Source organism: Tamandua tetradactyla, chromosome 3 (genome assembly GCF_023851605.1).
Source record: "Tamandua tetradactyla isolate mTamTet1 chromosome 3, mTamTet1.pri, whole genome shotgun sequence".
NCBI lineage: Eukaryota > Metazoa > Chordata > Mammalia > Pilosa > Myrmecophagidae > Tamandua > Tamandua tetradactyla.
The window spans coordinates 29,242,005-29,254,338 of record NC_135329.1 but is presented as its reverse complement, the minus strand read 5'-3'; the positions used below and the strand labels follow the sequence as shown (position 1 = coordinate 29,254,338).

General features: G+C 36.5%; 1 protein-coding gene across 1 annotated transcript in view; it reads right to left on the bottom strand.

Annotated features, from left to right (window-relative positions):
- ELP3 (elongator acetyltransferase complex subunit 3) overlaps positions 1-12,334 on the bottom strand; it is a 145,085-nt gene that overhangs the window by 113,960 nt on the left and 18,791 nt on the right. The window contains exons 4-5 of the mRNA XM_077152883.1: positions 2,762-2,832; positions 1,735-1,798 (exon numbers count right to left, since the gene is read on the bottom strand). Coding sequence (XP_077008998.1) covers positions 1,735-1,798; positions 2,762-2,832 — 135 coding nt within the window. The remainder of the gene's footprint in view (positions 1-1,734; positions 1,799-2,761; positions 2,833-12,334) is intronic.

The following is a 12,334-nucleotide window of genomic DNA, read 5'->3' as shown; positions in this document are numbered from 1 at the left end:
GACGGACTTTTCTTATTATTCAGGTATTAGCTTAGATATCCACTTCTAAAAGAATCCCTTCCTTAACACCATCATCTATCATCTTATTCTAATTCTGTTTAGCTTTTATTAGAATCCAATATTTTTCCTGTTTGTTTCTTTATTGTCCATCTTCCACTATAGAATGTATGCCACACCACCAAGGACCTTGTCAGCTTTGTTCACTGCAAAAGAGGCAGTGCAATGTAATGTTGAGGAGCACTGCAAGAAGACAGAGTTCAAAACTCAGCTCTGTCACTTACTAGTGTGTGTGTCTTGGGCCAGTCGTTTAAGTCTTCTATGTCTCAGTTTCCTCATCTGTAAAACTGAGATTATGACCCATGCCTATCTTCAAAGGGTCGCTGTGAGGTTTGAAGTTATAAAACACTTAGAACAGTGTTTGGCATATATTAATAACTGCTCTGTAAGTATTTCTCCAGGGACTAGAACAAGGTACGGTGCTAGTAGACACTCAGTGAATATTTGGTGAAAGAACAACTTTTGTAACCAGAAAAAAATTAAAAATACAAAATTTACAAAAGTACTTGTAAAACCACACTACAGTCATCCCTTCCATATTGCAGGAGTTAGGGACACTAACTCCTGCAAATGTGATTTGGAAAATTCATGTAAAAATTTTTTTTCAGGGCTTCAGGTAACTGCCTAGCTGCCTTTCCCATTACTTTTATATTGTATAAATCTTTTTTTTAATTTTTCAAACCAGCCTTTGCTAGCCTGAAAATCCAGAGAGATGGACTCTTTACCTTCATTTTCCTTTAGGGAATGTGCCAGTTTGAAAGCATTATATATCCCAGAAAAGCCTGATTCAGTCTTGTGTGGCAGCTGTTTCTTTTGATTAGATTATCTCCACGGAGATGTGGTATGCCCAGCTGTGGGTATAACCTTTTAATTAGATAGAGATGTAATCCTACCCACTGTAGGTGGGTCTTGATTAGTTTACTGGAATCCTTTAAAAGAAGAAACACACGGAGCCCACCCATGCAAAAAAAAAAAAAAAAGAGGAAACATTTTGGAGAGAGTCAGAAATCACAGAAACTTCCAGAGCCAAAAGAGAGAGCAGAGACACGGATGTGTGGAGATGCTTGGAGCCCAGGAGATGTTGTCGTGTGCCTTTCCATGAGATGTTAAGTAAGTCAGAACCTGGAGAGAGCCAAGTGAAGGAAGCCAAGAGATGAAAGCCAACCTCAGAGAAGCAAAGTGAGGCACCCCCACAGGAACAAAGGCTGAAAGCAATGGAGTCCAGTAGCAAGGGACAAGTTGCCAGCCACGTGACTTCCCAGCTGACAGAGCTGTTCTAAACTCATCGGCCTTTCTTGAATTAAGGTATCTTTCTTTCCCTGGATGCCTTTGTAAACCTGTAACTTATTAAATTCCCTTTTTGTAAAAGCTGTTCCAGCTCTGGTATATCGTACTCAGGCAGCAGGCAAACTAGAACAGAGAATCATATAAGGACCTAGCCTTTTCTCATATGATGCCAGAGCCTATCAGAATGCCTTTTTAGCCTTTCTGGGTTGTCTGCTGGTCTTTCCATGTCATCTGCAGCTTCTGTAACACTCCCCCAAATTCCCATTTAATTTCTTATGCTGACCGGCAATATATCGAAACCATGGTGGAGCAAATTGTGATATGGATGGGATAGCCATATAGGTAAAGTATGATGTAATATTTCATCCGGACAATTTCAAATTACTTTACCTCATATCCAGTATAAGACTGAGTTGAATATTCAAAATCTGAATCAGGTCCACCAGGGCAGTATCTGTGCCAACACAACAAAAGAATTAAGAAGTCAGGTACAAAACCTAGTTCAACAGTCTATCCAAGTATCTATGGTCACCATAAAATCCTGAACTCAGAAGTTTCATTTGCAAATCCTAACAGAAGAGTCTGCTTCTGCAGTATCTGCAAATAATGTATTTTTCACTAACAAGTAAATAAGATAAATATATAAAGGGATACTATTATAACAAGAAAATGTATAAAGGAACACTATTACATTCATTTTCAAAACAAAATGGTCACTATTTTTTAGAGGCTTAAGTTTTTAAGGGGCAATAATAGATTTTAAGTTTTCCTCCATTTGACCTGATACTCACAGCGTTCCTTTAGTAACTATACTCAAGAAAATCTTTCCCCCTTTTAACCTTCCTGCCTAGAATCATGTATATTTTCCTAATTTTTCCAGATATCTAAGTTTAAGAAGTCTAAAGGTTATTTATAAGGATAGCTTTTTATTTTGGTACTTTTCTGACCCATTAATTTTAAATGTCTGACACCTGGAATTTAGGTATGCATATTTCCGTGTTTCATTTTTCAAGTTAACACAATGTCTACTGTTTTGAGTTTCACAACATATGTATTTCTTATCTTATATTACAACAAATTAAAATATTTATGTTTCATTTTTATTTTATTTTATTTTATCTTTTTTGCATGGGCAGGCACCAGGAATTGAATCCAGGTCTCCAGCACGGCAGGCGAGAACTCTGCCTGCTGAGCCAATGTGGCCCACCTTATGCTTCATTTTTAAAGCACTGAAATACCATATCAATGGCTGCTTGTTTAAAAGAACTAATTATGAATTTTTTAGATCTAAGTTTAAAATATTACCAGCTTGCACTGACCAAGAATTTTAGGAGACTTACTAGTTCAATTAGAATATAAACATACATATATACACAGACATACACATATCATACCTTAGCAAAATCATCATACTTACACACATATATTTCCTGTAAAACTGATGTGTGGACATCTGTGGGGCTTGCACATGACAGCCACAACAGCAATCTATAAAAGAAAGATTAATAATAAAGCTATTATGGAATAATTAATACAAAATTCTAGAAAGTGGTTCTCTCTCAGAAGAGGGGAAGAAATGTCAAGAGGGACACAGGGACTGTAAGTATTAATAATGCTCTATTTCTTAAGCTGGAGAGTACAATTGTTTTGTATACACTGATCTGTCTTATATTTCATAATAAATTAAGAGCAAAATAATAATTTTTAAAGCCAAAATGATTATTAATCTCTGTGATATATTGCTATACAAAACAGCCTAGAAAAAAATTACTTTATATAATTCTATAAAATTATAAACAATCTAATCATTGTAAATCAAATACTTCACAGAAATATTAGACTCAATATTTAAAACAAAGACTATTAATATTATTAGAAGCTGGACTTCACAAGGTCTGTTAACAAAATAGTCTCAGAGGAGTCTTTTAGAGACCAAGTGGGGTGAGGACGGTATCCAGTTGAAGAGTATCCAACTGAGGTGATGGTGGAGATGGCAGATTGGTTATATAAAAGGGGGGTTTGGTCAATAAGGATACACATTAAGGCTAATGCAAGCCAGGTTTCTCACTGTTCAGAGATGGAAATTATAAATATGGAAAGGAAATATACTATAATGAACTATACAGGTTAGATGAAATTGGAGATACTGCTGTGAATTCATACTTTCCGATATATATAGACTGATACACAAACAAGGATGAAAATTTATTTATATGTGCGTGTATGTAATATATACATACATTCCATAGCTTGGTCCACTGAGACAATCTGGGTGCAGCAACACCAAAATAGCAATGAGTTTAACTAGTACTCAGATCTTGGTCTCTATATGCCATCTTCACTAAAAAGAACCAGGGCTTCATAGAGAAACTACTAATTCTAGGACTGGAGCAAAGAAAGTACAAAGACGCAGCCCCTGAAACATTTTCTTGTGCCAGAAAACTAAGAACTGGTCAAAGAATGATGGGGACATTTCAAATAGACACAAAAGCCAGCTGGAAAAGACTCCACTGGTCAAACCTAGGACAATTTGTGCATCAAAATAAATAATGATAGTAACAGATTATAAGCTACCAAATAAAATAGGAAGCTATGAATCTATACTGATAGAAATGAATGAACAAATTGGAAGTATGATAAATAGGATATTTACATAGTTTCAAAGGACTTTACACAATATGTATTAATGACAGAAAAGAATACTTTACAGGGGAGGAACCTGGTCGATATTACCTTAGTCAGAATGAACATCAGTCATGAAACATACACCACCTGACAGGATAAACTGAGAACACAGTATGACTTCTGTGATGTTCCTGCCAAAGACGCATAACCTAAATCAATTCTGAGGAAACATCTGATTAACCCAAACTGAGGGGCATATTACAAAATAACTGGCCTGAAATCTTCAAAAGGGGCAAAGTAAAGAAGTCAAGGAAAGACTGGGGAAGTGTCCAGTCTGATGGAAAGTAAAGAGACATGATAACTAAATGCAATGTGATATTAAACTGGGTCTTGTAGGACATTTCTGAAGCAACTGATAAAACTTGAATAAGGTCTGAGGATCAGATGATAGTAATGTAACAGTGTTATATTCCTGATTTTGGTGGCTGAAGATATGAATAGGCATTTTTCTGAAGAGTAAATGGCTCAAAAGCACATGAAGAGATTTTCATTTTCATTGGCCATAAGGGAAATGCAGATCAAGACGACTACAATGAGTTACCAACTCACACCTATAAGAATGGCTGCTACTAAACAAACAGGAAATGATAAATGTTGGAGACGATGCAGAGGAACTGGGACACCTATACACTAATGGTGGGAATGTACAATGGCACAGCCACTATGGAAGACTGTTCGGCGGTTCCTTAAGAAACTAAATATTGAGTTGCCCTATGACCCAGCAATAGTACTACTTGGTGGATAACCAGAAAAGCTGAAAACAACAATACAAACAGACATCTGCACACTGATGTTCATAGCAGCATCATTCACAATCACCAAAAGATGGAAATAAACCAAATGTCCATCAAAAGACAAGTGGATCAACAAAATGTGGTATATACACACGATGGAATATTATGCAGCAGTAAGGCAAAATGATGTCCTGAAGCACATGACAAAATGGATGAGCCTTGAGGACATAACGCTGAGCGAAGCTAGTCAGACACAAAAGGATAGATACTGTATGATTCCACTTTTATGACCTTTATGATATAAAGGTATAACCAGAGGCTCATAATATAGAAGGTAGGGGACTTAGAGGTACATAGAAGCTAGAAGCTAATGAGGTTGAACTCTAATGTAAGGGAATAGATAGGAGTGAAAGTGAATCTCTAGTGGGTCTACAAGTAATATTACCATATTGAAGATGAACAAGAATGAAAGCGGTTGTACAGACCTCCGTGTCCCACTGACTCACACTAGAAATATGAATGAATTCTCATAAGGATTACTTCAAAGATAAAATTCATGTATAAAGAGTTTTTAAGTCCAGGGTACAGGGGGAAAACTGCTATCACATGCTATGAGCTATGTTCAAAAGGAAACCATCAGCACTACCACAGCAACAACAGAGGTAAATAATGGGGTTAGGGACAAGAGTTAAGAGGAAGTTTAGATTTCCTATTTGGGGAACGTGTGTTTATTGGTTTTTTGTCTCTTGGGAACAGTGAAATTATTTAAAATTGAGAATGCTGATGGACTGTGGACTTTGGGCCCTCTACATGATGCCCAATGAATGCAGGTGGCTGAAGGATGTACTAACGGAGAAGCAGACTGGCGAACAATGGTGTATACTTATGAACGAAGGTTGTACTGCTACAAAAAGGAACAATGAGGTATGCAATGATATGAATGAACATGTAGGACAGTTGGTGAGACAAAATAAGCCAGAAACAACAAAAAAACAAAACAGAAAAAAAAAAATGGTATGGTCACCTTTAGAAAGTGCTTATAAGAAAACAGGGGCCTTGACTGTAAGCTTTTAGAGCAGACACATTAAGTCCAGAGTGGTGATTATTATTTCTGGATTTTGAGAGGCTGTTTTATAAATATAACCTGATATTTATAGATAAGAATGAAGCCAAACAGGTTGGGGTTAAAGCAATTTAGAACATAGGGGTAAGGAAGACAGTGTCTATATTTCAGAACCACACATACTCTTTGAGACCAACGTAAGAAAGGTTTATTTGATCTGGAACTGAAATTTTCTGTAGTGCATAATCTAACTCAACCTATATGTAGAACTCATTTATTTGAACAACTGAAAGAGAGGAAGCACAGAATAAGAAAGGGGTCCTTTAATCCAGTATAGATTATTGTAATGCCTGGATACATCCTAGAGTATATTAAGCAGATAATCAAAAAGAATTGGCAAAGTCCCCTGAAGGACAGGAGAAAGAATATGGAACTATTAAACCTTACCATCAGGGAATCCCCTGATACTGTGTCAAACTTTAGGGATACCCAAATCAATAGGCCCTCGATCATGAGGCTTACTCTTGTGAAGCTTATGTAGGTAGTAGAGAAGCTTAGACTATCTATAGGTATGCCTAAGAGTTACTTCTGGAGGACCTCTGTTGTTGCTCAGATGTGGCCTCAGTCTCTCTAAGCCCAACTCTGCAATGAAATCATTGCCCTCCCTCTATATGGGATATGACATCCAGGGGTGAAAGTCTCCCTGGCAACATGGGAGATGACTCCTAGGGATGAATCCAAACCTGGCACCATGGGATCAACAATTATATCCTGACCAAAAGGGGGAAAAGAAGTGAAATTAATAAAGTATCAGTGGCAAAGAGAGTTCAAATGGAGTCAAGAGGTTACTCTGGAGGTTGCTCTTATGCAAGATTCAAGTAGACCTTGCTACCTATCATAACCTGCCAACTCCCAACCAGGACCATTCCAGCCAATCTTAAAGAACACTTAGTGCAATATATAAGATTCCCCAAGAATTCCAGGCACTAAAGTAACTTTCCAGAAACCTACAACCTCTAGAGGGATCCCTGGTCCAGATAAGTCCTGAAACCTAGCCCAGCTTCTGCAGAACATCAGATAGTTTCATCTCCCTACCCCATAGTGACAGACCCTTCCAACATCAAAAATGTAGAATTGCTTAGCCCAAACAACCCCAAAGAGAGGTATGGAAAGGTCAAAGGTGATGATGGAATTATACATAGAAGATGGGACTTAGCAAATGAATATGAATGCTAAATCATTAAATTGATGTCTTTTAGTCTACAGTATTTCAGAGAAGCTAGCAGTAAAAACCTAAAATTGTGAAAACATAACCCATGTCAAAGTCTGAAATATGTTCTACAACTAATTGTGGTGCTGTACTTTGAAATTTATCATTTTTTTGTATATATGTTATTTTTCACAAAAAAAGAAAGAAAAAAATTGGATTGTGATGATAAAAAAGTATTTAAGCCCTCTACCCTATATTCTGGAGCAGCTAGAAGGAAAAATATGAGAGGATTGTACGATAGCCCATGACAAACTCTGGGCTCTGTCCTATAACCACTTGTTGAAGAGTGCTTTGAAACTATTGCTTTTTTTTTTTTTTATTAATTAACGGAAAAAAAGAAATTAACCCAACATTTAGAAATCATACCATTCTACATATGCAATCAGTAATTCTTAACATCATCACATAGATGCATGATCATCGTTTCTTAGTACATTTGCATCAGTTTAGAAGAACTAGCAACACAACAGAAAAAGATATAGAATGTTAATATAGAGAAAAGAAATAAAAGTAATAATAATAGTAAAAAAAAAAAAACCTATAGCTCAGATGCAGCTTCATTCAGTGTTTTAACATGATTACTTTACAATTAGGTATTATTGTGCTGTCCATTTTTGAGTTTTTGTATCTAGTCCTGTTGCACAGTCTGTATCCCTTCAGCTCCAATTACCCATTATCTTCCCCTGTTTCTAACTCCTGCTGGACTCTGTTACCAATGACATATTCCAACTTTATTCTCGAATGTCCGTTCACATCAGTGGAACCATACAGTATTTGTCCTTTAGTTTTTGGCTGGACTCACTCAGCATAATGTTCTCTAGGTCCATCCATGTTATTACATGCTTCATAAGTTTATCCTGTCTTAAAGCTGCATAATATTCCATCGTATGTATATACCACAGTTTGTTTAGCCACTCGTCTGTTGATGGAGATTTCGGCTGTTTCCATCTCTTTGCAATTGTAAATAACGCTGCTATAAACATTGGTGTGCAAATGTCCGTTTGTGTCTTTGCCCTTAAGTCCTTTGAGTAGATACCTAGCAGTGGTATTGCTGGGTTGTATGGCAATTCTATATTCAGCTTTTTTAGGAACTGCCAAACTGCCTTCCACAGTGGTTGCACCATCTGACATTCCCACCAACAGTGGACAAATGTGCCTCTTTCTCCGCATCCTCTCCAGCACTTCTCATTTTCTGTTTTGTTGATAATGGCCATTCTGGTAGGTGTGAGATGATATCTCATTGTGGTTTTGATTTGCATTTCTCTAATGGCCAGGGACATTGAGCATCTCTTCATGTGCCTTTTGGCCATTTGTATTTCCTCTTCTGGTAGATGTCTGTTCAAGTCTTTTTCCCATTTTGTAATTGGGTTGGCTGTCTTTTTGTTGTTGAGTTGAACAATCTCTTTATAAATTCTGGATACTAGACCTTTATCTGATATGTCATTTCCAAATATTATCTCCCATTGTGTAGGCTGTCTTTCTACTTCCTTGATGAAGTTCTTTGATGCACAAAAGTGTTTAATTTTGAGGAGCTCCCATTTATTTCTTTCTTTCTTCAGTGCTCTTGCTTTAGGTTTAAGGTCCATAAAACCGCCTCCAATTGTAAGTTTCATAAGATATCTCCCTACATTTTCCTCTAACTGTTTTATGGTCTTATGCCTAATGTTTAGATCTTTGATCCATTTTGAGTTAACTTTTGTATAGGGTGTGAGATATGGGTCTTCTTTCATTCTTTTGCATATGGATATCCAGTTCTCTAGGCACCATTTATTGAAGAGACTGTTCTGTCCCAGGTGAGTTGGCTTGACTGCCTTATCAAAGATCAAATGTCCATAGATGAGAGGGTCTATATCTGAGCACTCTATTCAATTCCAATGGTCGATATATCTATCTTTATGCCAATACCATGCTGTTCTGACCACTGTGGCTTCATAATATGCCTTAAAGTCCGGCAGCGCGAGACCTCCAGCTTCGTTTTTTTTCCTCAAGATGTTTTTAGCAATTCGGGGCACACTGCCCTTCCAGATAAATTTGCTTATTGGTTTTTCTAATTCTGAAAAATAAGTTGTTGGGATTTTGATTGGTATTGCATTGAATCTGTAGATCAATTTAGGTAGGATTGACATCTTAACTATATTTAGTCTTCCAATCCATGAACACAGTATGCCCTTCCATCTATTTAGGTGTTCTGTGATTTCTTTTAGCAGTTTTTTGTAGTTTTCTTTATATAGGTTTTTTGTCTCTTTAGTTAAATTTATTCCTAGGTATTTTATTCTTTTAGTTGCAATTGTAAATGGGATTCGTTTCTTGATTTCCCCCTCAGCTTGTTCATTACTAGTGTATAGAAATGCTACAGATTTTTGAATGTTGATCTTGTAACCTGCTACTTTGCTGTACTCATTTATTAGCTCTAGTAGTTTTGTTGTGGATTTTTCCCGGTTTTCGACGTATAGTATCATATCGTCTGCAAACAGTGATAGTTTTACTTCTTCCTTTCCAATTTTGATGCCTTGTATTTCTTTTTCTTGTCTAATTGCTCTGGCTAGAACCTCCAACACAATGTTGAATAATAGTGGTGATAGTGGACATCCTTGTCTTATTCCTGATCTTAGGGGGAAAGTTTTCAATTTTTCCCCATTGAGGATGATATTAGCTGTGGGTTTTTCATATATTCCCTCTATCATTTTAAGGAAGTTCCCTTGTATTCCTATCTTTTGAAGTGTTTTCAACAGGAAAGGATGTTGAATCTTGTCAAATGCCTTCTCTGCATCAATTGAGATGATCATGTGATTTTTGTGCTTTGATTTGTTGATATGGTGTATTACATTAATTGATTTTCTTATGTTGAACCATCTTTGCATACCTGGGATGAATCCTACTTGGTCATGATGTATAATTCTTTTGATGTGTTGTTGGATACGATTTGCTAGAATTTTACTGAGGATTTTTGCATCTATATTCATTAGAGAGATTGGTCTGTAGTTTTCTATTTTGGTAATATCTTTGCCTGGTTTTGGTATGATCTTTGCCTGGTTTTGGTATGAGGGTGATGTTGGCTTCATAGAATGAATTAGGTAGTTTTCCCTCCACTTCGATTTTTTTGAAGAGTTTGAGGAGAGTTGGTACTAATTCTTTCTGGAATGTTTGATAGAATTCACATGTGAAGCCATCTGGTCCTGGACTTTTCTTTTTGGGAAGCTTTTTAATGACTGATTCAGCTTCTTTACTTGTGATTGGTTTGTTGAGGTCATCTATGTCTTCTTGAGTCAAAGTTGGTTGTTCATGTCTTTCCAGGAACCCGTCCATTTCATCTAAATTGTTGTATTTATTAGCGTAAAGTTGTTCATAGTATCCTGTTATTACCTCCTTTATTTCTGTGAAGTCAGTAGTTATGTCTCCTCTTCCATTTCTGATCTTATTTATTTGCATCCTCTCTCTTCTTCTTTTTGTCAATCTTGCTAAGGGCCCATCAATCTTATTGACTTTCTCATAGAACCAACTTCTGGTCTTATTGATTTTCTCTATTGTTTTCATGTTTTCAATTTCATTTATTTCTGCTCTAATCTTTGTTATTTCTTTCCTTCTGCTTGCTTTGGGATTAGTTTGCTGTTCTTTCTCCAATTCTTCCAAGTGGACAGTTAATTCCTGCATTTTTGCCTTTTCTTCTTTTCTGATATAGGCATTTAGGGCAATAAATTTCCCTCTTAGCACTGCCTTTGCTGCATCCCATAAGTTTTGATATGTTGTGTTTTCATTTTCATTCGCCTCGAGGTATTTACTAATTTCTCTTGCAATTTCTTCTTTGACCCACTTGTTGTTTAAGAGTGTGTTGTTCAGCCTCCGCGTATTTGTGAATTTTCTGGCACTTCGCCTATTATTGATTTCCAACTTCATTCCTTTATGATCCGAGAAAGTGTTATGTATGATTTCAATCTTTTTAAATTTGTTAAGACTTGCTTTGTGACCCAGCATATGGTCTATCTTTGAGAATGATCCATGAGCACTTGAGAAAAAGGTGTATCCTGCTATTGTGGGATGTAATGTCCTATAAATGTCTGTTAAGTCTAGCTCATTTATAGTAATATTCAGATTCTCTATTTCTTTATTGATCCTCTGTCTAGATGTTCTGTCCATTGATGAGAGTGGTGAATTGAAGTCTCCAACTATTACGGTATATGTGTCTATTTCCCTTTTCAGTATTTGCAGTGTATTCCTCATGTATTTTGGGGCATTCTGGTTCGGTGCGTAATTATTTATGATTGTTATGTCTTCTTGTTTAATTGTTCCTTTTATTAGTATATAGTGTCCTTCTTTGTCTCTTTTAACTGTTTTACATTTGAAGTCTAATTTGTTGGATATTAGTATAGCTATTCCTGCTCTTTTCTGGTTGTTATTTGCATGAAATATCTTTTCCCAACCTTTCACTTTCAACCTATGTTTATCTTTGGGTCTAAGATGTGTTTCCTGTAGACAGCATATAGAAGGATCCTGTTTTTTAATCCATTCTGCCAGTCTGTGTCTTTTGATTGGGGAATTCAGTCCATTAACATTTAGTGTTATTACTGTTTGGATAATATTTTCCTCTAACATTTTGCCTTTTGTATTATATATATCATATCTGACTTTCCTTCTTTCTACACTCTTCTCCATACCTCTCTCTTCTGTCTTTTTGTATCTGACTCTATTGCTCCCTTTAGTATTTCTTGCAGAGCTGGTCTCTTGGTCACAAATTCTCTCAGTGACTTTTTGTCTGAGAATGTTTTAATTTCTCCCTCATTTTTGAAGGACAATTTTGCTGGCTATAGGAGTCTTGGTTGGCAGGTTTTATCTTTTAGTAATTTAAATATATCATCCCACTGTCTTCTAGCTTCCAGGGTTTCTGCTGAGAAATCTACACAGTCTTATTGGGTTTCCCTTGTATGTGATGGATTGTTTTTCTCTTGCTGCTTTCAAGATCCTCTCTTTCTCTTTGACCTCTGACATTCTAAAATAGTAAGTGTCTTGGAGAACGCCTATTTGGGTCTAATCTCTTTGGGGTGCACTGTACTTCTTGGATCTGTAATTTTAGGTCTTTCATAAGAGTTGGGAAATTTTCAGTGATAATTTCTTCCATTAGTTTTTCTCCTCCTTTTCCCTTCTCTTCTCCTTCTGGGACACCCACAACACGTATATTTGTGCGGTTCATATTGTCCTTGAGTTCCCTGATACCCTGTTCAAATTTTTCCATTCTTTTCCCTA